We start from the raw sequence: 25906 nt of genomic DNA, 5'->3' as shown, positions 1-25906 counted from the left end.
CAGCAGGTGGATGTTGGAGTGAGCTCTGCACTGACCTTCTGCACCACGTTCTCCTTCTGCATCTGACTCTGCCGGAGCTTCTTGAGCAGCACCAGGCGGGCCTCCTCCAGGCGCAGCTCCTCCCTCAGAGCCTTGATCATCTGCTGCCTCTCTTCCACCGTCTTCCCCTGGAACACACACAGCATCAGTCAGACATTGTGTCCACATGGCAAACCCTAGCTAACACACAGGTGAGAGCCAAAGAGCCAGCACAGATAACCCTTTAAAATCAAAAACCAGTTGAAGTAGATGTTTCTTCATTTGAATGATTCAATGATGTATTTCCTGGGTGATTTGTGATGAGGATGGTTCTGTCTCTCTTATGCTCACTGTTTATTGTAGGCCCTGTTATGCTTTTGGGAGTGTTTCCTCTCCTGTAATGTGTTAGGTTGCATATGTTTGTGTGCATGTAAATGGTCTGCAAAGACTACAATCCCTGTGTTTCCTGCAGAGGGACTTCCTGAACATCAGCAGAATAGGGCCCCTTTCATTTCTACTGTTCTTCTTATGGATATGTTTCATTGTTTGTTATTTCCCATGTTATGTGCCAGAGATAGCCCTGTGTAGGAAATGTTTTTTGGTGCTCTATAGTTTTAAAATTCTTACTAATGCTTTAATATACAGATCAGAGAAGAGCCTTCACAGTGCTGCTGTACAGTACCTTGAACAGGTCCAGGTTGGCCTGGTGCAGGCGCTCCTCAGGGCGCGGCGTCGTTCTGGGACTGGACGCCTCGTTGTCTGACAGGATGATGACGTCTGGAGACGGAGTCCGTCTGTCATGCTCAGCCTCGCTACAGGAACAACAAAAAGGTCCGTCAACTTCTGGAGCATCTGAAATGTTCATTTTCAATCCCAGAATGTGACCTGCTGGGGGAGAGGATGTGAGGAGCACTGCACTCTGTGAGGGAGGCCTTCAACATCACTGTTGTCAACCTTCCATTACGTTATATCAGGAATTGCCTTTTTTACTTCATTAAAGCTGATAAACAGATTAGTCTCTCACACTTTGTTATGTTAGTTACACCGTTATTAAGATTGTTATTTGAGTGAACAATTTTTGTGTGTGTAAATTTGAGCACATTACATTTCATTTAGCTAATGCTTTTAACCAAAGCAGCTCACAAACACTTGAACACAGCCGACATGCATACAGGAGTAATTATGGGACATGTTGACTGCCGGGGCTGTTTGGTAGAAGACCCCTATAAATGAGGCCTCAGTTCTGTCTGGGGGAGGTTTTAGGGAAATGTGTCAAAAGATGCACACAATATATTATATATATAGTCCATTGGATGATTTGGTGTAGGTCATTGTTTATAATATCATAATGTATTATTGTGTGATCACAATTGGTTGGATTAGTTGGGTCACATGGATATGGGCGTGACTCATAGTGAACATAACCAACCTGTGTGAGTGTGTCGCTGTATTTTTTGATGGCCCACTTTCAAAAGCTTGGTTATTCTGATCATACATTTTGTGCATAGTCTAATATTTTGATGATTCAAATTAAGATCTGTTCAACACATGTTTGATTCTCAGCGTCATACAAAGCCATCCAGGCCCGACCTCAGCCTCTCAGTGACTTGTGTTGTTCCCTCAAGTCCAGCCACACATTTAGCTTCAATCAAGAGTTAGAATATTATAATCTCACGGTCTCTACTGACTGCCTGGCATAATACATACTATGCCTATTTAATAAGTGCACATCACTTAATCTACAAACAACACATTTGGCCTTAAAAAAACCTTTAAACATTTTTCCAGTTCCAGTGTTGGCGTAGTTAGTGTTGGCAGAGCAGATGTGACATTTGAATAGCACAGAGCCACCATGCTTGTTATCAGCGGCCCCGGTGCTCTCTGGTTCTTTGAACACGTTCTCCTCACCATCTCCTCCCAGCGCTCATGTCCACCGGCTCATCCATCATGTTCTCCTTCCCGTTCTTACTGGCTCCAATATGGCTGCCGTGGCCCGCCAGCCTCAGACTCCCGTTCATCTTTTCCTCGTAGGCACCTCCCATGAGGCTCTGGTGGTGGAGGCTGCTGGCTCCGGGCCCCTTCCCTTCCCCCAGGGGCCCCCCGACCTCCAGGGCTGCCAGGTCAGCGAGGTCCTTGCGTTTGAGTAGAGCCAGCATCTTGAGGCGCTCCATGGCCTCGTGGCCCTCCATTTTGAGGCGTTTGGCCAGGGCCTCCTCTCGCTCGTTGGGGGACTCTAAGCCTCGCTTCAGCAGGTTGAGCCTCAGCGCCTCCTCAGACATCCGCTCCATCCTGCAGGACAGCAGGGACAGGGGTTAGCAGGGACACAGGGGTTAGCAACATGTACAACCAACCAGCTCATAGAGTCCTATAGTGAACCCGGAAATGTTGCCAAAGTTTTATGTTATAAATGTATAGTAGGGTCCCCAGCACATAGAAACTGCCGGATGATAACTTGAATATGTTGGGTAATTGGCTAATTGCACCATTAGCTAAAGTTGCATTAATTACCATGAATTGCCATTATATTATTACAGGGTATATGCAGGAATCCTGAAGTCAAATGTAATACCTTGCAAGACCTTTTTTAAGACCCTTTCCATACATTTTAAGACCTCATCGCCACTTGGAGTTTTAACCGGTTACATTGGCGACACACTTTACCTCACATTGACTATATACAGTATTGATTGTCCTTCCTCCTTATCTTCCAACCATTTGGACGCAGACTTGCATTTCCCCATAACGATGTTTAACAACCGGCGTAAACGGAGCTTCGTGCGCTATCAAGCAGTGAGCGTGCGATGTGCTGTTCAGATGACGTCAAACCCAACGGGATGCCATAAATAAACTACACAGAATCACACTACACACCTACGCAATGATTACATTCAGGCACACTGTAGAATACAACCTCTTTGGACAATTTATATACTTATTGAAAACAAGCTACAACATGTAATACCTTGGAAAATGCCCTTTAATACTTTTAATGTGTACCCTTAATTTTCGCTAAATTGATTTATCAACTTCTAATACTTTTAAGAAATGTTTGGCCGATTTGGACCTTAGGATCGGACAGATTGCCTATTTATTTTTAAGAAAGTTAAGCTTTAATGCCATTCATGCTAATTAACACAACTTATGCTAATTGTGCAAATTGCCCATCATATGCAGGCTAGCATCCGGCAGTTTCTATGTGCTGGGGACCCTACTATACATTTCTAACATAAAACTCAACATTTCTGTGTTCAGTATGCTGGCAAATAGACTACCTGGTATACCCTCACACAATACAGACTGTTGCAATCTTGTGCAATAAACCTGCAATGTGCAATTTAGATCATTTTTGGGCAATTGTATTTAGCAATGATCAGTTTCATGTGTAAAACATACATTCATTATAAATGTCCAATTTTTTTTGCTATGTCTCAATATTGTAATATGTTACTTATGCCACTTATTTTTTTTTGTATTGCTGCTACTCATATTTTAGCCATGGCTGTGTACTGAGTTTAATCACCTTGAAGTACAGTTATGCTCCAAAACAGACTTACTGCTTTAAGTGTCTGCATTATTGTGGATGTCTACACAGAATTGAGAAATCTGCTTTTTGCTGTTATCAAAGACTGGCGCAGACATGAGTCATAAACCTGGAAATAAGTCAGCATTTTAGCCCTTCCTGTTCCTTCAATTTTCTTGAACATGTTTGTGGTTAGATAAGATCTGTAGTAAACACAAGCTGAAGAGATGTCACGTTTTGTTCAACGACATAAATTACATCAATAAATACCCCACTGGGGAATGTCTGAAGCTCCTATGTGCCTTAAGATCATCAAAACTGCCTTCCTCCAATCAAAGAGCATTGCCCCTATCCGCCGAACACCGCTGCTGAAACTCTCATCCATTCAGTCATTGCATCCCGACCTGATAACTGCACCAGCATTCTCTATGGTTCACCTGCTTATGTTCTCAAGAAACTTCAATACGCACACAATTCTGCTCCCAGCTAGTCACCTCCACCTGTCGCTCTGACCACATCATCCCTTTCCTCTGGGACCTCCACTGGCTGCCAACCACATACTGGATTGATCAAATGTAACACATTGCTGAATTTTAGCTTATCTTCTCTGCAGCTGAACTGTCCTGAAACTGTGAAGGAGGGAATCATACATTCCATTCAAATCAAACCACCTCATATAACCCCTGACCTCAGGATCAGGGCAGAAAACAGGGTCAGCTCATTCAGACAGAAGTGGGCTAAACACCGCCGGGTAAGAATAGCTTGGACATGTGTAATGTATGATGCCTCTGGGTGTGTGTGTGTGTGTTAGTGTGGGTCTGTATTTGAAAAGGACAACAACAAGCCATGTCTTATTAGCATTAGCTTAGTGAAGTTAAGTCAAGCTTTGTGTAGCACATTTAAAACAACCAGTTGAGCAGATTGCTGACCAGGTACAGAAAACTAATCAGCAAGCAGCAGAAGAAAAACATGAACACATAATCTCAAAACTGTGCTGCACAGGAGAGGAAGTCAAGGCGTGGAGCTCAACTCCATCAGATGGCAGCAAGAAGAGGTGTGTCTGCAGCAACAACCTATAGGTGCAGTTCAGGGTGGACTAATGCCTCCATACAGTCTCAATTCATCAATCACTCAAATCAGCTGTTCATAAAAAACTACTAAAGTATGTTATCTAGGTTTATAGTGTACTGCATCCTGAGAACATCCATCACCTGACAGCATCCATCACCTGACAGCATCCATCACTGCATCCATCACCTGACAGCATCCATCACTGCATCCATCACCTGACAGCATCCATCACTGCATCCATCACCTGACAGCATCCATCACCTGACAGCATCCATCACCTGACTGCATCCATCACCTGACAGCATCCATCACCTGACAGCATCCATCACTGCATCCATCACCTGACAGCATCCATCACCTGACAGCATCCATCACCTGACCACATCCATCACCTGCACCATCACCTGCACTGCATCCATCACCTGACCACATCCATCACTGCAACTGCAGCATCCATCACTGCACTCCATCACCTGACCACATCCATCACCTGAACCACATCCATCACCTGACCACATCCATCACCTGACAGCATCCATCACTGCATCCATCACCTGACCACATCCATCACCTGACACATCCATCACCTGACAGCATCCATCACTGCATCCATCACCTGACCACATCCATCACCTGACAGCATCCATCACCTGACCACATCCATCACCTGACAGCATCCATCACTGCATCCATCACCTGACCACATCCATCACCTGACAGCATCCATCACTGCATCCATCACCTGACCACATCCATCACCTGACCACATCCATCACCTGACAGCATCCATCACTGCATCCATCACCTGACAGCATCCATCACTGCATCCATCACCTGACCGCATCCATCACCTGACAGCATCATCACTGCATCCATCACCTGACCACATCCATCACCTGACCACATCCATCACCTGACAGCATCCATCACCTGACAGCATCCATCACTGCATCCATCACCTGACCACATCCATCACCTGACAGCATCCATCACTGCATCCATCACCTGACCACATCCATCACCTGACAGCATCCATCACTGCATCCATCACCTGACCACATCCATCACCTGACAGCATCCATCACCTGACCACATCCATCACTGCATCCATCACCTGACAGCATCCATCACTGCATCCATCACCTGACCACATCCATCACATGACCACATCCATCACTGCATCCATCACCTGACAGCATCCATCACTGCATCCATCACCTGACAGCATCCATCACTGCATCCATCACCTGACCACATCCATCACATGACCACATCCATCACTGCATCCATCACCTGACAGCATCCATCACTGTATCCATCACCTGACAGCATCCATCACTGCATCCATCACCTGACAGCATCCATCACTGCATCCATCACCTGACTGCATCCATCACTGCATCCATCACCTGACAGCACTATCACCTGACAGTGACGGTGCAAAGTGGTTTGAAGGCTGATTATCTGAAGGCAGTTTAGAGACTACACCCAGAACTACGTCATCTCGTGTACAGGTAGCTGATGCAGCAGTGATGCTAACAGTGCTAGCCATGACTGCTACATGCGATACACATTCAGTCAGTGCTCATAAGCAGAGTGATTATAAACACAGCAGCCTCTTTAACAAAGGGAGGAGTCTTAATGATCGTAGAGTACTAACTCCCCCCTGACCCCCCCCATCCCGCCACTTGTTCTTCTTCTGTGATTAGTTTATGACGCAGCGGCAGAGCCTCCATTTGCTGGGAGAAGCACACCAGCTCCAACCTCCACCTTTAATGAGCCAGAGAGCACCGCTGAGAGAGGCGCTGACAAGCCAATCAGGGCCGGCCTCTCGCCGCGCGTCAGTAACTGGCACCTTACACGCCCCCCCCCCCCTCCTCCTGGCCACTGCCGCCGCCTGCCTTTACATAATATAATGACTGTTTCAGTCAGCTGCTACACAAGCCACACTCTCGTTCTCCTCACCCACCCGTAATCCCTCCCACGACCTCCTCCCCTCCCCACCCCTCTAGCTTCGGGCGCTCTGCCAGGCCAAAGCAATAAAGGAAAAGAAAAGGAGACATGGCGAGAGAAAGAAAGAGACAGGCTGGATGTTGATAGAGGGCAAATGGAGCTCCTTCTACAGCCAAATCAGACTTTTCATGAAGCCAACACCAACACAGAGATGTTCAGGTACACATCTTTAGAAAAATGTACAGCGAGGACTCGTCATACTTGCAACTATCAGCTCCCACAGAGCAGAGCAGCAAGTAGAGGTGTCACTCTGCCCCCAAACAGCAGACAGAAAGTGTGCAGACATCCACGCTCAGCACAGGATTCCAACAGAAGGCAGGATTTTGTAACCCCCTCTTCTTCTCCAGCTGTATATTACCACAAAGAAACCCCTCCCTGCTCCTCTACCCTCCCCCAATTCCTCAAACCCTCCGTCTTCTCCTCCCCCCTCTTTCACTGTAAAAATAAACACATGCTTACTTTCAGGGGCCCCTTAAATGTAGCCAGAGCTGAGAGATTCATTTGTTAATATTACACCAGCCAATCAGGAGGGGTTATGTGTAGGCATGTGTGTGTGTGGTGGGGTAATAAAGCAGTGACACAGCCAAGATACAGGCAGGGATTTTTTTTTCCTCATCTTGCTCTACCCTCACAGAAGTCTTTGTGTGTAGGCCGAGTGTGTGCAGGGCTAGAACAGAGGACGAGGACACACACACACACACACACACACACACACACACACACAACACACACACAACACACACACACACACACACACACACACACACACCACACACACACACACACACACACACACACACACACACACACACACAACACACACACACACACACACACACACACACACACACACAACACACACACACACACACACACACAACACACACACACACACACACACACACACACACACACACACACACACACACACACACACACACACACACACACACACACACACACACACACACACACACACACACACACACACACACACACACACACAAATATATAGAAACCAGCAGCCTTTGTCACTCATCCCTGTCCTAACCTGTCCGTCTGTCTGTCCTGTTCTTTCCAATCTTACCCTGTCGTGTCCACATCTCTCCTGTGTCCTGGAATGTCCTTCCTGGTTTGTCTTTGTATGTTCAGTCCACACATCTGTCCTGATCTGTCCTGTCCTTTCCTATCCTGTTCTGTCTAGTCCTAGTCCTGGTCTGTCCTTTCCTACCTTGTCCTGTCAACATCTCTCCTGTTTTTTTCCTGGTCTGTCCTGGTATCCTATGTTTGTTCTGTTCTGATCTGTCCTTTCCTATCCTGTTCTGGGGCCTCATTTATAAACGTTGCGTACGCTCAAAAGATGGCGTACGCCAGTTTCTAAGCAATCTTTGCGATTTATAAAAAAACAAACTTGACTGGAAAATGTGCGGTCCTCCACGCACACTCTGACCCATCCGTACGCGGTAAGCACAACAACGGGAGAGAGACAAGAAACTGCGACACCGTTGGCAGAAGGAAGAATGGAGAGAAATATGTGGAAATAATACCATAAATAAAATGTTACCTCCCATTTATCATATACGAATAATTAATTTTCAAAAATGTATTAAAGCCAATCTTAAAATGATTAAACAAACGCCGGTTTGAGACTCCTCAGTGCACACAAAAACATAACTTGGAGAAATAAATAAATACGGAAATGTTATTGATCACTCCTCGATTATGTTTTCTTGTTAAGAAATGTATTCTCATAAATGATGCGGTAAACAGAAGGACAGAATTACTTTAAACTGACGCCGTTTTGCTTTTCTCTATAGGTTGTATACAACCTAGAGATTTAACATGATAGTATAAACTATAACATGATAGTATAAACCAGGGGTACTCAAACGTTTTTGTTAAAGGTCCACTTGTGAATTTTATACAAGGTCACTGGTCCGGATCAATGCCAGTAAAGTCCCCCCCCCCCGGAGTGGAGCAACGAAACTGAAATTAAGAAGCAGTTTCGGCGCGCTATGCATGGGGCCCCCTTGAGGGGGTTTCCCGACATGTCGTTGCAGTAAATTAAAGGGTGTTTCATGTTGTCGTTGCTGTGGACCTTCTTAATCTACCTTCTTTGGGGCCCCCTTCTGGTCCAAGTACTTGCCTGCCGGCAAACGGCGCCCCTGTATACACACACACATTCAATACATACATACAGTATGGTGGCTTGAACTAGTGGGAGAAATGGCACCGTTTGTCTGTAGCCAATGCCTTGAACCTCGGCAAAAAAGGCATTATAAAGTCTAGGTAAACTTGCGGTCTGCAATGCGTGTCACGCTCGCGCACACAAGTAAATATATATGCACGTTCATTCTCACAACGCGTCAGACACAAGAAAATATACATTAATTTACATTACTTTTTTTTTTAAATTTTATAATGGGACACAGGGTTCGGTCCTGATTGATTTGCAGTTCGGTCCAGAGTTTGAGAAGCCCTGGTATAAACCATGCGCCTCGTATATATACAGAGCATGGTTTATACTATCATGTTTAATCATGTTTTATGCCGTTCGCCAATACTTGATAAGTCGCTCGTAAAACACAGGAGGTATGGAAACTAAGAACACTATATTTGGTAAATTGTGCAACACATTTGTTTTAGTTCCTTTAACTGGTGGATATAGAGTTGCTGCGGGGGGGTTGAGATGCACAGGCTGCAGTGGAGACGCTGCGCACAGCTGATTGACAGCTGGAACACAAACCACCAAATAAAATAAAACAATTCAGATCCAGTCGTCATGACTCCACTCCGGAGGGATTCCCCGATCATTTCTTACAGTTTCTCATCATGGGGGGGGGGGTCTCCTGGCCCCCGGCACAAACACACTGACACATTGCCTGAGGAAGGTTAGGCTATGTGTATTTTTTTGTCATTCACTTTTTTCGGACCACTTATTTATTTATTTTGGTGACGATCCGACCTCCATGCTGCTACTCTGGTTCAAACTGAATCCACCATGTGATTTGTCTCCACCTCCCCAAAAGAACCAAAATCTGACACGGTGTGAAATGTCTTTTTTAGATGTTCTGTCGTCATTTCCTGCGATATTCTTCATGCAGTCAGTCAAAATGAATATTAATACGGGGCGTTTCTTTGACTATTTATAGGCAAATATGGGCGTTACGTGAAGCCCGCAAAAGCTGCGCCACATTTCGAGTTGATTGAGATTTATAAAGGGAAACCGGCGTAGGACGTGCGTGCGCAGTGTTTTATAAATCGGAATATTTGTGTGCGTATTTATTTGCTTTGTCCTACGTACGCCACCTTCCCACGTGAATCCTACGCAGAGCTTTATAAATGAGGCCCCAGGTCTTTTCAGTCCTGTCCAGATCATTCTTCTTTGACTTAACCTGTCCTGCCCGTGTCTTTCCTGTCCCGGTATATTCTTTCCAGGCCTGTCCTGTACTTACTTGTCCATGTCTGTCCTTTCTTAACCTGTCCTAGTCTGCCCTGTCCTGGTTTGTCTTTAAATGTTCTTTCCTCATCTGTCCTGATCTCTCCTGTGCTGCTATATCCTGTTCTGGTTTGTCCTGTCCTACCTATTCCTGTCCAGTCCTGTCCTGTTCTGTCATTGTCCATCCTGTCCAGGTCATTCTTGGTTCTACTTAACCTGTCCTGATGTGTCCTGTCCTAACCTATCCTGTCCTGTCATACCCCGTCCCGCCCACATCTGTCCTGTTCTGGTATATCCTTTCCAGATCTGTCCTGTATTAACCCGTTACGGTCAGTCCTGGTTTTTCCTGTCCTACCCATTCCTGTCCTGGCTTAGTCTGTACAGGTCTGTCCTGTCCTGGTGTGTCCTGATATGTATTGTCCTACCCTTGTCCACCTGTCTCTGTCCTGTCCCCCTCCCCAGCAGGTTAGCAGTGTGTGCTGAGCGTGTCCAGCAGAGAGTGGAATGGTAATAAGCCATTTACAATCTGCTGCTCATTCCACACACAATCTGCATCATGACGATTCATTAGCTGATGCAACGCCTCCTCTCTCCTCCACCTTCTCCTCCTGGACTCTCACACACCACCTCTTTCATTCCTCAGCCGTCTGATTCCTGTGTGGATGTGAGGCTTATCGCTGAGGCGCAGGAGCCGGCGTCAGCCCTCACTTCCCATCTCTACCCACTAAGACAAAAAATAAATAAAAAAATCCCCACAGCCTCCATTTGTGCCATTAATCCAAACCGTCAAAATGGTGGTGATGGTGCAAAATGGCTGCCATGGCACAGAACTGGCAGGACACTGAACCCGAATCAATATCATGTAAAGCTACACAGCCCCCCCCCCCACTTCTTCACTTATTCTCACAGACCGTTTCAGATTTAAATCACAATACCTTTTCAATACTGGGATTTCTTTTTTTCTCTCGCTTTCTTAAAATGTATGCTAAAACAGGGCACAGGCAGTATTGATAAAATGATTTTAGGGTCTGGTGGGATTTCATTACCATTAAGCCTTATGGCTGTACCAGATTCCAAGCCCCGAGGCTGTTGGTGGGGGCTACGCTGTTGATTTGACTGGTAAGACAATGAAATTCGTTTCAGGAAATCCAGGTGAAAAACTGATTCATGCATTTAAAATGTCCAATACACTAAAACACTGCATACCGGTTTGTAATACTGTGGTTGTGATCACAACTGATTTATCTTTCAGTCATGACAAGCAGTACGTCTAGGTAGAAATGCACTGCTCCCGTTACTAGTGTTCGGGTAGTTACTCAAAAAAGTAATGCTTTTTTTATACTAAATGGCTCATTGTTGAAAGTAATTAGTTACACTACTAGTTACATTACCCATGCTAATCTGTAACATCACCTGAGATGCACCATAAATCCAATGACAAATAAAGTTAAACTTAATTTATGCCCAGATCAGCACAAACCCTTAATCTAATCTCGAAAACAGTTCTTTGTTTGAACACCATGTTTTCTGTAGCTCAGTTTCCATCAGAACATTGGAACAGGTAGCTTCAAAAGTCTTCCTGTCTGATGGCTCCGCCTGTTACCTGTATCCTGCTTACACAGTCGGTTAATGGCCCGAAACATGAGAAGGGACACACACTGGACCTTGTGTTGTCTCATGGTTTAAATGTTTGTATCAGGGAAATTTGTGACACTGGTATTTCGGACCATTTGTGTTATTTACTATGATGCTGCCTTGCTCTCAAGTTGACTCGTGCTTTCCGGAGCGCCGCCTACGTGCGCTGAATCCTCTGACAGCGTCACAGTTTTCCGTTGCCTTTAATGACTCTGTGCTTCCCACATTAATTGACTCTTGTGAAGCCAGTGCTGAGGAGATTCTCAGCCTTTTTAATTCTACTTGCACGGATATTCTGGACCTGATCGCTCCATTCACGGCCAGACGCCCTAAACCTGTGACTGAAACCGTGGATAACTGACTCTACCCGCGCCCTGAGACGCGCTTGTAGACGAGCAGAGAGGAGATGGAAGAAGGATAAACTTCACGTCTCCTTGGGGATTCTAAGAGACGGTTTAAGCGAATATCAGAGGGCTGTTAAATGTGCAAAAACACATTTTATTTCAAATCTTGTGTCCAACAACAGAAATAGGCCCCAGTTCCTTTTTACCACTCTTAATTGTCTTTTAAATCCCTGTAACTCTCCCTGTGTTGTGCCATCACCTACTCTATGTGAAAAGTTCCTGCAACTGCTATTGGGTCATACATTTTTAACTTTGATAAATATTCTCTTTCACACTCAGGCTGCGTTCCGAATCTTTTTTAAAACACGCTGTAGTGCAGGCCTCTTATCCAAAAACAGAACCTTGAGCATTCTGTTCTCTCCAAACTTTAGACTTTATTTCTCAAGCTTCCCTTCCTGTCTAAGTCCTAGAGACAAGTGTTTTTAGCGGCCACGGCAGTCGCACCTTGGATTTTCAACTGCATATCAAAAGTTTCAGCCATCTGAGTTTTACATCACTGCCACAGCACAGTAAACTGCTCTCCTAGAGTTTTTAAATATCTTTTAACTGCTTGATTCTGGGAATTCTGCTGTGCTTGTGCTTTTAGAATTTGTCTGCTGCTTTTTGATACCATTGACCGTCCAAATTATTTTATCACGCCTTGAACTGTGTGTTGGTATTAAAGGTAACATCCTAAAATGGGTTTCAATCATATCTGTCAGGAAGGACCTTTTCTGTGCATCTTGGCCAGTATTCTTCAGGCTGCAGCCCCACTAGGATATGGTGTCCCTCAAGGGCTCTATCCTAGGCCCCATTTGATTCAGTCTGTATTTACTACCTCTGGGGTCAATTTAAAAAAAAGCATAACATTTTGTACCATTGCTTTGCAGATGATTTGCAGGTATACCTGCCTATAGAGCAAATAAGGAATCTAGGATTGCCTTGCTTAGCTGTCTGAAAGACATTAAATCATGGATGGAAATCAACTTCTTGACTTTCAAAGAAAACAAGACAGAGATTTTAATATTTGGACAGTCTGAACTCCTGGATGGCTTTAATAGTGTACTCGGCACCCTAGCCTCCTACAGCCATCCCTCTGTCAGAAATATTGGAGTCATCTTTGACAACTGTTTTAAATTTGACAAACAGATAAGCTCAGTTGTCAAGACAAGCTTCTTCCAGCTGCGGCTTCTGGGGAAGGTAAAAGCCTATCTTCCTAGTAAGGAATTTGAACAGCTAATCCACCTATTTATAACGTCTCGCTTAGACTATTGTAACTCCCTGTATATTGGTGTTGATAAGTGTTTGATCCGTCGCCTGCAGCTGGTCCAAAATGCGGCTGCACGCCTTCTTACTGGGAAGAGACGTTATGACCACATCACACCTGTTCTGGCAGACCTTCATTGGCTTCCTGTCAGTTACAGGATCCAGTTCAAGTATTTACTTGTTGTTTTTAAATCATTGCATGGACTGGCACCACATTACCTGTCTGAGTTGTTGCACCCCCATGCTCCAGCTAGAGCATTGCGCTCAGCTCAGCAGAATATGGTGGTGGTTCCTCGGTGCAGGAAAAAAACCGAGGTGACAGGGCTTTCAGTGTTGCAGCTTCCAGACTGTGGAACAGCCTCCCAGTACATATCCGGACTGCTGAGTCTATTGAACTTTTAAAATCTCAGCTAAAAACTCACCTCTTTGCACTGGCTTTTAATACTAGTTGAACATTACATTTTTATGTGTTTTTATATGTTTCTAGTTATTGTGCTTTTTATCATGTTTTTAATTATTGTACTCCCATTGTGTTATTTTATATTGTATTTATTGCCTGTACAGCACTTTGGTCAACTGAGGTTGTTTTAAATGTGCTATATAAATAAATAAAGATTGAGATTGAATACGTGGCCATTCCAACGTGGAAAGGGCAACATTTCCTCTCCGATGTACACTGCGACAAGCCTGTTTATCTGTGGTATGAGACTGAGATTTCTGCTCCGTCTCCTCATCCATGAAGTCTTGAGTGAAGCGCAGGAGAAAAGGGACATTTGATTTATTTGACTGTCCTCTCGTTAAGCAAATGGTTGGAGACCTCAAAGTAACGCAAGTCACTAGATAATGTCAGGCTTAGTAACTGTAATGTAATTACTGCTGAACCAACAGTTACGCGTTACTACACTACTGCGTTACAGACAAATGTAATCTGATTATTGCAACATGTTACTTTGTAGCACGTTACCCCCAACACAGCCCATTACATCATCCAAATGGATTGTGCTGTAGCATGTGTAAACAGCACAATCCATGTAGGCCACCAGACGTTAGAGTGGAGCAGAAATCAGTCTAAAACACAGAAAGATTTTTATCAATTTCGGTTTTCTTTGTCTTAAAGTCAACTGTAAATATTTCAAAGGAAAAATCCGATTGTTTTTGTTGATGGAGCCTTGGGATGCTAACTTCTGGGCCGGCCTACAAAAATATGTTATGACCCCCCCACCCCCACCCCCACCCCCCCCTCTGTAGAGCTTGTGGAAGGAGGGAAGAAAGGAGACCCCCGCTGTCATTTTGATATCATTATTTACATGTATATTTATTGTATTTTTCTGAATAAGTTGCTAAATAGAAATGGAAATAAAGTGAAAAGTCTCTCTTAAATGTTCTTTATTTTACGTACTTGTTGCACTACCTTTGTGAATACTCGTGTTGACTTATCTGGTAAACATGGACACCAAACCTGTTTTTATTTTTATTTTCGTGTGCTTGCCTCTGTATTTGTAACTTTGCAGTTGTAACAAAGCAAATGTCCCCTCTGTGTGGAACGAAAAAAGGATTTCTGATCAATCTAGTTGGCAACACTATGTTTTTGAGTTTGTGAAGTTACATTTTTTTATGCTGTGCACGCACCAAGGTATCCCATCAGCACTAGGAATAGATTGTAATAATATATATCGGTTCAAATGCATATCAACCATGAATTTCTCATTAAGCATCGACAAACATCAGAGAGTAAATAGAAGTTCATTAGCAAACCAGGTTAAATTGCATCGTTACTATCCCTGCTGACTTATAAACAGGAAGGGAGAGAGATGTCATAAGTATGACGAAGGCTATGTTCCATACCTTAAAAGGTGTTTTTACTAAATCCAGATCACATCCAAAATGATAAATTAAGTTCCAATCATGGATTTGCCTTGTAATACAACAAAGTGTTTATTTGCATACACACAACAGATTTCTTAATTGTTGCAAATTATGGTTTTATTAACTTATTAGGGTCTTCCTCTAGGAAAAGTCCAGCGGAGTGAGAAAGGTGGCCAGCTGGGGGCCTGGGTGGGTGTCTAAAGTTTTCTCCTTCCCTCATATTTTCTTTTGCATCTGTTCTGCCGAGCAGATAAACACAAACAAGCCCTGAGTGACAGTTAGCTCATGCTCTTATGATGTAAGCGCCGCTCAATTAGATGCAAGGAACATTACATCAATACGACAAGAAGCAACTCCTCATGAAAAAACTTTCATGATTGTCTGGAAATGTTTAAAGTCCACCCAGCTGACAGGTTTTTTTAGAATTCAAATCAATTAATTTATGATTCCAGCATCACATTAAGAGTTAGGTGTTGATGGATGCAATTGACCCACAATTCAACATACAACAGTAAAGAAGGGAAGAGAAAGACTTTGAACAGCGATGAACGACTCCAACACAGGCACAGAAATCTGATGAAATTGTTAAATTGCACTTTTCCTAAAAATATGTTTATGTTTGGCGCAGTGGTAAAAAAAAAAAAGGATAGCTCCAGTTCACACACGTTCTCCACACAAACTGTATGTCCAAGTATAACACACACACAGAAGCACAATAACAAGCAAACACACATGTGCACACACACAGGCTGCTGGGATATGAGCAACATTTGCATATGGCCGGTTCCTGACAGTAATGAGGCCAATCAGGATGGAGCTCATAGCAACAGAGTTGTAATTGGTGGATGCTCGTGGGCAGCTCCGTCAGATGGTGTGTGTTGTGGCGCTGACTCCGACACACACACACACACACACACACACACACACACACACACACACACACACACACACACACACACACACACACACACACACACACCACACACACACACACACACACACACACACACACACACACACACACACACACACACACACACACACACACACACACACACACACACACACACACACACACACACACACACACACACACACACACACACACACACACACACACACACACACACACACACACACACACACACACACACACACACACACACACACACACACACACACCTTGGAGCAGGCGTTCAGACACAACGCTGCTCTTTATTAAACTAGACAACAGCTCATTGTGGGCGTTGCTATGACAACCAGTCGTCTATTTTTAAGCCATGCCACTAATCAATTCCTGTTCTTCTGTCGCCTGAGGGCGGGGGTGTGCATGTGCGTGTGAGGGTACTGATGTGAGGGGAAGGGGGGCAGGGGGCAAAGGGGAGGAGGAGGGGTGAGTGTGCAGTTGGAGACAAAGAGCATGGAGGAAGAAACAGTGTGGAGGATGCATCTCATACCATCACACTGTACAGGCGCTAATTATTGGCTGGCAATTCATAATTTCCGATTCGTCAATATCTGATATTTTATAGACAGAAACCCAGAGAAATGTGCAGCCAATCCAATATTTTAAATAAACCAAAATCAAAACTGTGTTTCGTCCACCTCAGCCTGCCCAGTGTCTCTATTACGTTTCAATCATTGCTTTTAAAATTTGCCCAGGTCCGACATACTTGAATCTCTCTGATCATGATGTGTGTTGGACAGCTGGAAGTCGTCACAGATGGACTGTTGACGGAGCAGACGCAGTGCAGAGTGTCTTTGTGTATCTGCTGAACCTATGGCATCACGGGCAAAACACAACGACTCAGATTTGAGGCCCAGAAACTTGGCAGAAGCTCTACCCACAGCGTCACGCAGCGCTGGACATTTTCGTTTACAGCCAATGATATGTTTTGTTACAATTTTTTACATTGGATGCGTAATGGTGCAAGGGGTATTTCAGTGCCGGTACAGGTGAGAGTGATTAGGGCTGTGATAAGCAAACAGTTTTTGACCACGTTGCCACACACACGCTGTTTTTGGTTGTAAATAACTGGTATTTCAAGCAAGAAGTCCATCATCACTGGAGAGAGCATGTGTCCAACTGGAAAATCACAGTTCATCAATCGTTCGGTGATATTGAGATTATTGCAATAGGAACCAGTCGCCGGACGCTGCGCTCAACATTAAAACTATTTCAACTTTGACCTCGATTACCTCCGACCTTTCGCCGCCATACCAATCAGATAACAGCTGTATGTAGCGCCACAGATTGGCAGGGGAGGTAACCATAGAAACGTAACTAGCCGTTTTCACCACAAGGCCCTGCGCCCAACTTTAAAGAGAAAATCACGTATCATGTGAATGCTTAACTGTTAATTTATCAATGACCTAATACGGGTATTACAGAAAAACAAACTGGTAAGATATATAATTTCAATGATAAAGGATCCAAATGAAAAGAACCAAGATGAAACCATGGATACATCTCATTTTGTATTAAAGGAAGTCCCATGACAGTCCAAGAGAATCTTCTTCCTAAACACTCCACTGTTATGGCGCATTTCCACTACAGCGCGGATCGCGGTTTAAGCGTGCCGTGCTGTGCTTGGTTGCGTTTCTACTAGGCGTAGTTCCGGCTAGCGCAGGGGTGGGCAAACTTTTTGGCTCGGGGGCCACTATGAGTTTTAAATTTGACAGACAGGCCGGGCCAGTAGCAGATCGGTAAAAAAATATTTAGCTGTCCACTCCTCATTATACACTCAGCACTCAATGTCGACTTTTCTTTTCTTTGGTCCACTCATTGTTACAGATGCAGGGTCAAAGGTGAATAAGGTTGAAAGGTGAATTATTGCGTCATTGCGTCATCGTTTGCGTCATGACGTAACCGTTTACGTGCCTTCTTATGACAACACGCCGTTTTACGTCGCTGAGTTTCTCCGCAACACCGCTCACAACAATATCAATAGAGGACTGTGTCGGGTAGTTTTTAATTATACGAAGCCAGATTCAATTAAAGAACTACTTCTCCAACCTTACTTTCTCCAGAGTGCCGTGGTGCATTGTTTATTAATGTGGTTCAGCAGGATTACTGCCTGCTGCAGTGCTGCTCGTCTACCGGAGTTTATTCTCCCGTTAATGCTTTGACAAGTCTGCAGACAGACGGCAGGCGAAAAACCTTTAAAATGCGTGTTTTCTAGATGGAGATCGGCTAAGCTAACGCAGTATATGCTCCGACCGTCCACACTCACAACAACGGCCTATACAGACATAAATAAAGCAGCGACTGTATTCTCCATGACACAGGCAGTCTGTGGTTTGTACTTGTTTAACTTTTGTCTAGTTTCTGAACAGATATGAGGAGCTGTGAGCTCTGAGTGCTAACAGCTAACGGCTGATGTTGGTTTTGTGTTTCGCATTGAAGATGACGTCACGGCTCCGCCTACACTGCGTTACTATAGTTACTACCCCAGTTCCTAAACTGTAATGGAAACGCAGCATAAAGTGAGCCTGGCCTAAACAAGGCCTAACGAGGCCTAGCCATACCGTACTAAGCCGAGTGAGGCCCTGCAGTGGAAAAGCGGCATTAGTGAACGGTGTTAGCAGCGCCCAGTGGGAGGGGCCTGTAGCCTACTGATCAAAGTGATAGGGGTTAGCCCTGAGGCTAGCAACAACCATAAATACAATGGAGAGCACCAATACAGTCCAGGAGTTTCATTTATAAAAAAATGACATGTTGCCAAGTGTGTGATCAATAGAGAGAGTGTGTGTGACGGCGAGGAGAAATAATGTCATAGCTTTGTGTACCACAGCAGGGTAGAGTTGTTGAAATATGGCCCAAAGTGCTTCTACATACAAGTTAGCATTGACACATGTTCTTACAGAGCCCATACTAACATTGGGGGTTAAGTATCTACTTCCACATGTAGTGGCTGCAGAGAATGGGTATCGAACCCCCGACCTTCTGAAGGATGACCATAGTGAGCCACTGCTGCCCGCTGAACAAATGCTACAACTCCACAGGCCACAGGGCATCCAGCCTGCTGATTAAAGTGATGGGGTTAGCCCGGGGCTAGCAACAACAATATATCAATACATTTATAAAAACATATCAACTCATTGGGCCTTTTTCATGAAAACTCAATGATCTATTTATTGTGAAGCAGTCAGGTGAGCTCCTGCTATCCTATTTGGTAAAAGGAGGGATAACATATTTTATTGAATGTACCTCTGGAAAAAAAAACTACTAACATTTAAATTGTGTTTCTTGTCCCATTAGTCAGGGCTGGGCAATATGCGGCAGTAATGTGTCCACCAACAGAGATCCAGCTGCCTCACAACGTCACTCTCCACCTCCAATCCTGCTCAAACAAGTGAACACAGAGATGAGGAAGATCTGTGGTTACATTAATACAGTGGTTCTCAAACTTTTTCTGTCAGGCCCCCCCTTTGGAGGAAAACAAAAGTCGGGCCCCCCAACACAAATAGTCACGTAATGGGCCAAGTTAACATTTATTAAAATACATCAATATGAACGTGTGCATTCCTTTGCTAACGGTGATAATAAAACAATGCTCCATAAGTCTGTGTGGTCAAAAATTAAATGCATAATACAATTGTGCAATCCCTTTGCTAGAACAATAAGTTATAATACTTTGCCACTTTGCAAACACAATGAAAAGAAAGAAAATGCTGATATTTGGCAAAAAAGTCTCTCACTCACTCACTTTGAGAAACACTGCATTAATGCCACACATTTTCACTATATTGGACAGTGCAATGCAATGCCTTTTGCTATACTCTTACATACAAATTAGTCATTTTTATATTACAAACACTGAATAAGGGCAGGTATTTCATTTTTCAAGGGAGACCTGCAGCAATTAGGTTCCACATGAAACATAAAACAATAGAGGATATCATACAACATATTTACAAGCTACATTTGCATACTTATCAACATTTACAAATACCCAGTTTCAATGAGCATTTCATTTAGACTTGCTTTAAAAACATGCAGAGGAATACAATTGCTCAGTTTCAATTTTAGCTGTAGACTGTTCCAAGCAAGTGGAGCTGCGAAAATAAAAGCTGTCTTACCTAAGACAGTCCTTGCTCTTGGCACATCTAACAAGACTACATCATGCGATCTCAGACAATAGCTGCTTGCAACTCTCTGTGTTATCAGTGAACAGATGTAATACGGGAGTTTACCCAGCATGGCTTTATAAATAAACGTGTACCAATGACTGAGCCTCCGTACAGTAAGTGATGGCAAACCTGCCTTGGTATACAGTGTACAGGTAAAAGGTCACAGTAACTACCCTTTTCCTGGCCTCAAGTGAGAAACGGGACTTGTTTCTAAAAAAGAAACCTAGTCTAACCCTCAACTTTTTAAGCAGGTTATTGACCTGAAGTTTAAAAGTGAGACAGTCATCAAGCCAGATACCAAAGTATTTATAACAGGCAACCACTTCAAGTATTATTCCTTGCGCAGTTACAATATCCAAAGCAGTCTCTGGTGTCTTTTTAGCTTTTGAAAAAAGCATTACCTTGGTTTTCTCAACATTTAAAAGAAGCTTAAGTTCAGAGAGCTGAGTCTGAATAATGTTAAAAACAGCCTGTAATTTAAAACACCCTCCTTAATGGAGGGACCTGCACAGTACATCACGGTATCATCCGCATAAAAATGTAAAGTAGCTTCATCCACATTTTCACCTAAACTGTTGATGTAGATGGAGAATAAAAGTGGACCTAAAACTGAACCTTGTGGTACACCATTAGCAATGTTTAACCACTCAGAAGACAGCCCATCAAACTTAACACATTGGGACCTTTCAGAGAGGTAGTTCACAAACCAACCCACTGCATGGCTGGATAAGCCAATACTGAGTAGCCTCTGCTTTAAGATGCGATGATCGACGGTATCAAACGCTTTGGAAAGGTCAATAAATAGAGCTGCACAGCTCTGCTTATTATCTAAAATACTCGTAATGTCATTCACCACTTTCATTGTCGCAGTGTTGGTGCTATGTTGCTTTCTGACGCCTGACTGATGTTTAGACAGAATGTCATTTTTACATAAAAACTCCTTTACCTGTTCACTCACTAGGCGTTCAAGAACCTTAGCCAGAACTGACAATTTAGAGATTGGCCTATAGTTATTTAAAATAGTTGCCTCCCCTCCTTTTAGTAGTGGCAGGACATACGCTGACTTCCATACTTTTGGGATTGTGTTTGTGCTGAGGGAGAGGTTAAAAAGAGTAGTGAGAGGTGGAGCAATAAAACCTGCAGCTATCTTTAAAAAGAAAGGTTCCACGTTGTCCGGGCCGGCCGGTTTCTTAGGATCTAACTTAGATAATGCTTCATGAACAACATTAACAGTAAAAGGAGTAAAACTGAAAGGGTTTTCCAGACCACATTGTTCAGAGTCACAGACTGTGGTGTTCACAGAAGCAGAGTTAGTCACAGAATCAAACAGAGAGCCACAGGACACAAAATGCTTATTAAAGTAATTTAACATAGTAGCCCTGTCCGATATAGAGCCAGATGTTGTGGTAAGGCATGGAGGTAGCTCATTTCGGATCTCACCGGTGGATATCGATTTTATGGCTTTCCAACATTTCCTAGGATTATTTAGGTTTTCTGTGGTAACTGACAGATAATACTTCGACTTAGCACTTTTGACCTGTGAAGTGAAGCTATTTCTTAGCTGCCTAAAGCGCAGCCATTCTACCTCTGAGCCTGATTTCCTAGCCTTTGCCCAGGCCTTGTTTCTCTCATGTAGGAGACTGGACAGTTCAGCAGAAAACCAAGGATTGTCTCGTCCCTTTACTCTAAATGTACGCAGGGGTGCATGTCTATCAATGATCTCCATAAAACCAAGATAAAAATAAGACCATGCAGTTTCTACATCAGCACACAGATCAATTCTTCCCCAATCAAACCCAAACAGATCATGAACAAAACCCTGCTCCACAAAATGTTTTATGTCTCTCTTAATGATAATACGAGGTTTAACCTTTTGGACCTTAGTGTCCCTAATTGTGGCTACAGCACAGTGGTCACTCACATCATTCGCAAATACTCCCACAGATGAGTATTTATAGGGAACATTAGTTAGAATGAGATCAATTAGGGTGGATTTATTAGGGGACTTAATGTTAGGGCGAGTAGGACTGTCAACAATCTGAGTAACATTCAAAGAGATACAAAGGTTTTTAAAATCCTCTGACACAGAAGTTAACCAGTCCCAGTTAAAATCTCCAAGTAGCACTATTTCCTTGTAGTCTAGTTGCGATAAAAGATTTGCCAGCGAAGACAAGGAGTCCTTGACAGCTGAGGGGGGTCTGTAACAGCCCACCACCATGACCTGTTGACCCTTTGCCACTTCTATATTTAAGGCTAAAAATTCGAATTGCTTACTGATAGATTTGGAAACCAATGTGGTTACACTGAACTTATTCTTAACATAAATGGCAACTCCACCACCTTTATTAGGCCGGTCGGTACGATACACATAACCATTTAAGTAGATGTCAGAGGCCAAAATAGTTTTATTTAGCCATGTTTCTGATAACACAATGACGTCAGCGTCAGTCGAGCTTGCCCAAATACGGACAAAATCTAGTTTACCTAACAGACTGCGCACATTCAAGTGGATGAAACCCAACCCAGACCTAGCTTTAAAATCAGCAGGAGTAGCGATCTGACTACTACTACTGGGCGGACCAGGGTTAGGTTGTACATTTCCTGACAGTAATAACAACAACAAAAACAGGCATCTTTTCCTCTTAAACGACACTCATACATTGTCATCTACTTTAGAATCACCGGAAAAGTCTGCGAGAGTGTGATTAGAGCTTAAGAAGCAGTCCTGAAGTACCATCATCGCAGGCAAACAAAAAAGACAAACATATTTTGTCGAACTGATTGCCTGTGACAAGGCAACCGGTAATTGTTTGTGTAGCACTCCCGATCCTTTGCAGGGGATGCTCACCGCGGACGGCAGAACAGACCTGAATCCAGTAGACTTCTCAGGATGACTAGAAATCTTCTCACCGTCCAAGACAGCCAAAAGGCACAGCAGAGCCACGATAGTGGCCATTTCCCCAGGCCAGCACAGCATCCACGATGTTCCCTTCCCGTTATGAAGTGAAGTGGCGTCACTCACAGAGCCCGGGGCACTGGAGGTGGGAGGCCCGGAGATGCAGGGCTGAAGAAAGACAGCAGGCCTCTCCGGTGAATCCTTCAGATCCCAAAGCCAGATATATCCGGTGTGGAGGCGCTCCAGGTCTCACCGCGATATCTCCACAGCAGCCCGGCGTGGCGGCGCACCGGACACAGACACAATTTATTTGTGTCTGTTAATCTTAACTTCGGAAGACTCAAAATAATTGTTCTCAAGAAACGTAAGGCTTTATTATTCAGAATTTTGTTTAACAGTTTTGTATTATGTGAGGCAGCCCATTTTGGAAGTTCCAAATAAAATAATAAATAATATTTTTTTAGTTAAACGGTTTTGTCTTGTGTGACGCAGTCCATTATGGAAGTTCCAAATGAAAGAATAAAAGTAATTACATCTGAGGAAATATGGTTGTTTAATAGCATTTCTTAATTGAATTTACAGGACAATTACTGTATCGTGATATATAGCATTACCGATTTTGATCATATCACCCACACATAACCTGAGGTGAAATTCTAGGAAAAATATTTACAGGAAATGTCAATAGAAATCCCTTATTGTCAGTAAACAGAGGTGTGTGTTTCCTGCTCGCTGTTACACTTCTGCTGCAAATTAGGGTCATGTTCCTTTAAAAAGGAACAGACGTAATACTCTGTTTCTTATTTATTTATTTTTTGCCCAGGAAACGGAGCTCTGTAAAAAAGAAAAGGCATTGAGCCAGTCTGAGCCGGTTTGTAACCTCAGGATATGGAATAATCTGTGAATATGTAGCCGTTAGTGGTCAGGACGTCACACAGTAAGACAGTCAGAGGCAGAGGGTCGGGTGGGAGGTGAGGAGGAGGAGCAGCCCGTGTTTTCACAGCAGAAAGAGGAAAATATCTTCCTCTCAGAGCTGGCACACTGTCAAGAAAAGACTGAGAGCAGAACTTCAGACCACAGGGTGGGGCAGACACTGTTTCACCAGCCAAACCAGAGGGAAAGAAGAAAAGAAAAAGCAGCGGGAACATGAGACACTGAGTTAGAGCGAGGCACGCAGAGGTAGACCGACATCTTAAAATGTGGCAGTCAGGAGAATCACTACCAACACTCCTAATGCCCGACAGCACTGCATTCTGGGTATTTCAGGGGCTAATGCATCATTGCTGGATGCTGGTGTTAGTTTACATATGGAGCAAATGTTACACATGCTATTTTTAGCTACACATCACAGAAGGCTTGTGAGTGACAATTAAAAAGTTAGACAATGAAATGGAGGAGGGGTGCTTTACTACATTACATACTTGGGTAACTTATTTCCAACACATTGTACTTGTTTGGGAGGTTTCAATGCACTTTTACTTACCTAGCTACCCATTTGGACAGGTTCCCTTCTTGGATTTATTTATGATAGCATGCATTCATCACATTCAAAGAGGCTTGCGTTCAGCTGGCTCTCTGTTACTGTACCACAGCCACAGCCCTTCAGGTTAATGGCAGAATAATGGCAGAAAGTGGAGGACACTAAACATTCCTGTATTCACAGCTTCCCCCCCCCCCCATCTATGTATATACTCGCATTTTAGACTCTGTTACTAACTGTATATCTGTAGACTTGGTATGTCTTAAATGTCCGGTTAGGATGTATTAGAACGAAATCTAAAATGAAAATTGTAAATAAGCCATCTGTATGTCAAATATGTCTTATATGTCTTAAATGATATGATGAATTGGAAATGGGGGACCCTGATGTAAACAAGACGAAAGTCTTTCTCTGGTCTGCATCCCCTTAACAATTGTATGTTTTGAGCTGTACTGTACTGTACCCAATATACAAGCTGTTAATAAACTTTTCAATCAATCAATCAATCACTTGACCCACTGTCCCTGTACAACTAGCAGCTAATGCTAACAGACCACGGTACAGAAAGCTCCAGCTGTCATCACTGGTATGAGGTCAGTACATCAGAGAAGCCTGCTGACAGCGAGCAGGAAGTATGTAAAGAGTGGTGCAGGAATGAGTCCTACAAATGGCAATTAGCATTTTACCACTTCAGGTTCCTTTGTCCCGAAATCAACATCTATGTGTCATAAAACGGTGGATGCTTACATGTGATTAAATAAAACTACTAGTTGTCATCACACCCAATATTAGCCGCCTTTAGCTTAGCGGTGGTGAGGAGCAGTCATCAACCGAGACCCAGGGTGTTTCTCAATCGCGAGTAAAGCTGCTTCAGAGCCACTATTTCAAGCATACTACGTCATCGAGTGCCTCCGAAGTACTGTTCCAATCTCCAGCATACTTGGAAATCTACCGAGCCCGGCGTACTCCGTTTGGAGAAATATCGAGGCTGCACATGAGTAGACTCCGCGGTCTTAAAATCCCCACAATACTTTGCGCACGGACCAATTTCCCCAAATCTGTGGCGGAAGATGTAAGGCAGGGCCTCTCATATGACGCACAGCTGCACACTTGCTAGCCTGTTCCACTCTTTGTTTTCCGAATGCCAGGAAGTGTTCTTGACTCGCTTCTGAAGCAAGATGCTCGG

General features: G+C 43.8%; 1 protein-coding gene across 3 annotated transcripts in view; it reads right to left on the bottom strand.

The window, feature by feature from the left end:
- gatad2b (GATA zinc finger domain containing 2B) overlaps positions 1-25906 on the bottom strand; it is a 53674-nt gene that overhangs the window by 13367 nt on the left and 14401 nt on the right. For all 3 annotated transcript variants that reach the window (XM_034126235.1, XM_034126233.1, XM_034126234.1), the window contains exons 2-4: positions 1927-2307; positions 701-830; positions 36-167 (exon numbers count right to left, since the gene is read on the bottom strand). In XM_034126235.1, coding sequence (XP_033982126.1) covers positions 36-167; positions 701-830; positions 1927-2306 — 642 coding nt within the window. In that variant the 5' untranslated portion in view covers position 2307. The remainder of the gene's footprint in view (positions 1-35; positions 168-700; positions 831-1926; positions 2308-25906) is intronic.

The sequence above is a fragment of the Trematomus bernacchii genome, unplaced genomic scaffold, assembly GCF_902827165.1.
Source record: "Trematomus bernacchii unplaced genomic scaffold, fTreBer1.1, whole genome shotgun sequence".
In the NCBI taxonomy this organism is placed as follows: domain Eukaryota; kingdom Metazoa; phylum Chordata; class Actinopteri; order Perciformes; family Nototheniidae; genus Trematomus; species Trematomus bernacchii.
This window is presented reverse-complemented; position numbering and strand designations above follow the sequence as displayed.